Raw genomic sequence first — 3,893 nt, 5'->3', positions numbered from 1 at the left:
ATTTGATTCTGAAATTGATGACAAAGCTTTGGTAATGCTACATCCACCTCATGCTGAGGAGTCTTTGGAGGAGTTTCCACATCCTTGGTGGATCTTGCATGTGGATGGGGCAGTTAACAATAGAGGAGCAGGTGCGGGTATAGTACTTGTCTCTCCAGAAGGCCACCGTCTGATGAGCGCAATTCATTTCAAGTTTTATGCAACAAATAATGATGCGGAGTATAAAGCGTTGATTAATGGCTTAAAAATCACTTTGGAAATGGGGGTGTGAAACTTAATTGCGAAAAGTGATTCAGAGCTGGTGGTGAATCAGGTGAACGGGGGATTTCAAGTGCGAGGCCCGCGAATAGAATTATACTTGAGATGCACACAGCGCCTAATTGGAATGTTCAAAGAAGTTAGGTTGGAATGTGTTTCGTGGGAGAAGAATAGTAACGCGGATGCTCTAGCAAAAATAGGGTCACAACAAGAGGTTGTGTTGTTAGGATCCATCTCCCTTGAAATCCAGGAGATTCCTAGTATCCCAGAGATAGAAATTATGCAAGTGGATGAGGCTCCCAAGGAAACATGGATGACGCCCATTCTGGCCTACATTCGCGAGGGAACACTCCCCGAGGATAAGGTTAAGGCTCGTCGACTCCACTATCAGGCTGCAAGGTATGTGATATATGACGAAGTTCTATACAAGAGAGGTTTCAATCAACCGCTGCTTAGATGTGTTGACGAAGAAGAAGGAAATTACATCTTAAGGGAAGTACATGAGGGAATCTGTGGTAATCACTCGGGGGATAGCTCATTAGCGATGAAAGTTTTACGCCAAGGGTATTATTGGCCTACTATGAAAGAGGATGCTACAAATTTTATCAGGGCATGCGATCGCTGCCAACACTTTGCAAACTACTCGTCTATGCCGGCGACGCTCTTGACATCTATGGTAAGCCTATGGCGGTTGATTACTTTACTAAATGGGCGGAAGCTATGCCGTTGGCTACTATCACCGCAAAGAAAATCAGAGATTTTTTTTTCAACTCCATCGTGTGCAGGTTTGGAATCCCTTACAAGCTTGTCTCTGACAACGGAAAACAATTTGACAGCAAGGAGTTGCGACAACTATGTGAGGAGTTGAAAATTAAGAAGGAGTTTGCAGCGGTCTATCATCCTCAAAGCAATGGGCAGACGGAAGCTGTTAATAAAATAATAAAGCATACCTTCAAAACCAAACTGGAAGAACGCAAAGGAAATTGGCCTGAAGAACTCCCGAAGGTGATGGGGTCATACAACACTACACCATGATCTACTACGGGAGAAACTCCGTTCATGCTGACTTATGGCTATGAAGCTATGGTCCCCGTAGAAGTTGGTTCGGGATCGCTTCGCAGAGACCGATACACAGAGGAAGATGCCGAGGTTAATCAAAGGCTTCATTTGGATCTCTTGGAGGAGACAAGGGAAAATTCTCAGCTAAGGCTCACAGTGTATCAGCAACGTGTCGCAAGGTATTATAACAAGAAGGTAAAGGGACAATTGCTGAAGGTGGGAGATTGGGTACTTAGGAAAGTGATGCCCAATACGAGGAACGCCCAACATGGAGTATTTGGAGCTAATTGGGAAGGACCATACAAAATAAAGGCCATTTTATGGAAAGGAACTAATCACCTTGAAGATATAGAAGGGAAGCTGGTTCCGCGAGCATGGAACGCGAAACATCTCTGAAAGTAAGACGTGTACTATTTCCAAGGATGCGCCCAAGTTATCTTGGTTGATGCTCTTTCAGATTGAATGTTACTTTAATTTTGACAAAACATAATTAAAAAAGGAAGACAAGTCCTTGCTAAGGATGCATCCTGCCTGAAGAATTAAGTATTTTTTGGGGATGAAGGTGAGGCGCGTCAAAATACTAGGACGCGCCCCATTGTGCCTTATATCTTGACTAAATACACAAGTACAGCGTAGTGCCATGCTCATATACTTTCCAAAACAAATAAAGACGCGTTCAGCTAGAGAGGACGCGCCCACTACGGACATTTACTTGACCTGTGATAGTAAAAAAAATAATAATATGTCAAAGGGGACGCGTCCTCAAATACAAGACGCGCCTATATAAATGGCAGAATAGAATACTTAAGTAAAAAAACTGCATGATTGAGGCAGAGAAACTTCATAAAAGTGCAAGCGAATGAAGTTCAAAAATAATCATTACAACTTACAAGGCTTCAAGGGGCCCACACCCTAAAGTAGTTCAAAAAATAACTTCATAAATAAACGTAGGACGCGTCCTAAGCAGGAGGCGCGTCATGTGGCTTGTCTTGGTCGCCTACAGGAGGAGGTTGAGTTTGAAGTGGATTAGGAGTAGGGGATGCATCCTCTTCCTCTAAGCCCAGAAAAATCCTCTTTTTCTTGATGGAATCCGCGGCCCTGACCCTGAAATCTTTGACCCATATCTGGGTGTCTGCATCAAACTTTGAAAAGGTATACTCTGGGTCGTTTGCAATAAACCCAGAGCACCACTCTTCAAACCCAGCCTGAAAGCCATACTGGTAAACCAACTTTTTCTCCTCTGTCCATCCATGCAGCCTGTCATCATACAGAGTGTCAAGCTCCAGCTGCATGGTGGAATTCAATGCGATAACACTGTCCATCGTTTTCTCCAAAGATGAGACATTACCTTCCAACACAACTTTTTCTGCCTCAAGACGCGCCCTCTCCCCCTCCAGGCGTTTAATCTCAGCATCCTTCTCTTGGGCAAGCAAATTGATATAATTTTCAAAAGATTTTACCTTATCCTCAGCTTGGCTCTTGGCAGTATCAGTGACGGCAAGACGCGCCCTGAGCCTTGCAGACATATTAGCACTCTGCCTGGCATGCAAGTGAAGCTCGGCTGCAGCCCTGACCATAGCTTCCTCTGTTTGTTGCTCAGTCTTGAAAGTCCAACCTCTGACTTCATCCTCGGAAAAGTCACCAACCGAGGATGCGCCCAGATATCTGAGAACGAAAGACTGGTCGTCAGGAACAGTCCTATGACGCTTTGAGGGCGCGTCCTCCTTCTCGGGGATGTCCAGCACTGTGGTGTCGATGATTTTTGGCGGAGGGGAAGGTGTCACGGCGGGAGTGGGATCCTTAGCTTTGAGATCAGGTTTCACATGAGTTGGTTTTTTGGCTCTCAATTTTTTTGGAAGCTCCAATTGCAAATCCTTTGGGAAGAGAGGCCATATCTGTGATATAAACATAAAAGGTGTCAGTGAAATAAAGAAGACGCGTCCAGATAAGAGGATGCGCCCATATTACGATATTAAAATTATAAGTGCATACAGTTAAAAATAGGAAGGAGCATGAAAAGATGTCAATTAAATGTATAAATGCGTGAAGATATGACAAGGAAAGTGTAAAATATGAATAATGCATGTATGTGTCAAATAAAGGATGACGCATCCTACATATATTGCGCGCCCTATCTAAGGACATATTGGCTATAACGAGTTATGGGAAAAGCATAAGTCATAGGTATATAGTACAAGTCCTAAATGACAAAAAACAGGACGCGTCTTGCTCACAAGACGCGCCCAACTCGAGAGATGTGTGTGCATGAAACACCCGTAAAACTTATGTAAGTTGATATTTTTTGAATGGGGAGCTAATTGTGTAGCTGTGGACGCGTCCAACATTTATGACACGTCCTCCCTCACTTAAACTTACCTTGTTATAAGTTGAATTGCTTACTAATGTCAATCTCGACCACCTCCGCGGTGCTGAGGCCCCTGGTTTTTTCTGAGGTTGTGAGAACAGGTTTGCCGTTATGAAATTCACGAAACTTGCAGATAGAGCCAACCCGGGATGATAACGCACCCACCAGCTTGAGGTTGTCTTCTGTGATCATATCCTTGAGGTTAAAGCGT

The 3,893-nt window shown here is 44.0% G+C and overlaps 1 protein-coding gene across 1 annotated transcript; it reads left to right on the top strand.

Moving 5' to 3' along the window:
* The first annotated feature begins 1,341 nt into the window (after positions 1 to 1,341).
* LOC141690437 (uncharacterized) lies at positions 1,342 to 1,713 on the top strand. The gene has a single exon (XM_074495242.1). The coding sequence runs from the start codon at positions 1,342 to 1,344 to the stop codon at positions 1,711 to 1,713; it is 372 nt and encodes a 123-aa protein (XP_074351343.1).
* The last annotated feature ends 2,180 nt before the right edge of the window (positions 1,714 to 3,893 follow it).

Source organism: Apium graveolens, chromosome 10, assembly GCF_009905375.1.
Source record: "Apium graveolens cultivar Ventura chromosome 10, ASM990537v1, whole genome shotgun sequence".
Taxonomy (NCBI): Eukaryota; Viridiplantae; Streptophyta; class Magnoliopsida; order Apiales; family Apiaceae; genus Apium; species Apium graveolens.
The sequence above is the reverse complement of the archived record's forward strand: the minus strand, read 5'-3'. Positions and strand labels throughout refer to the sequence as shown.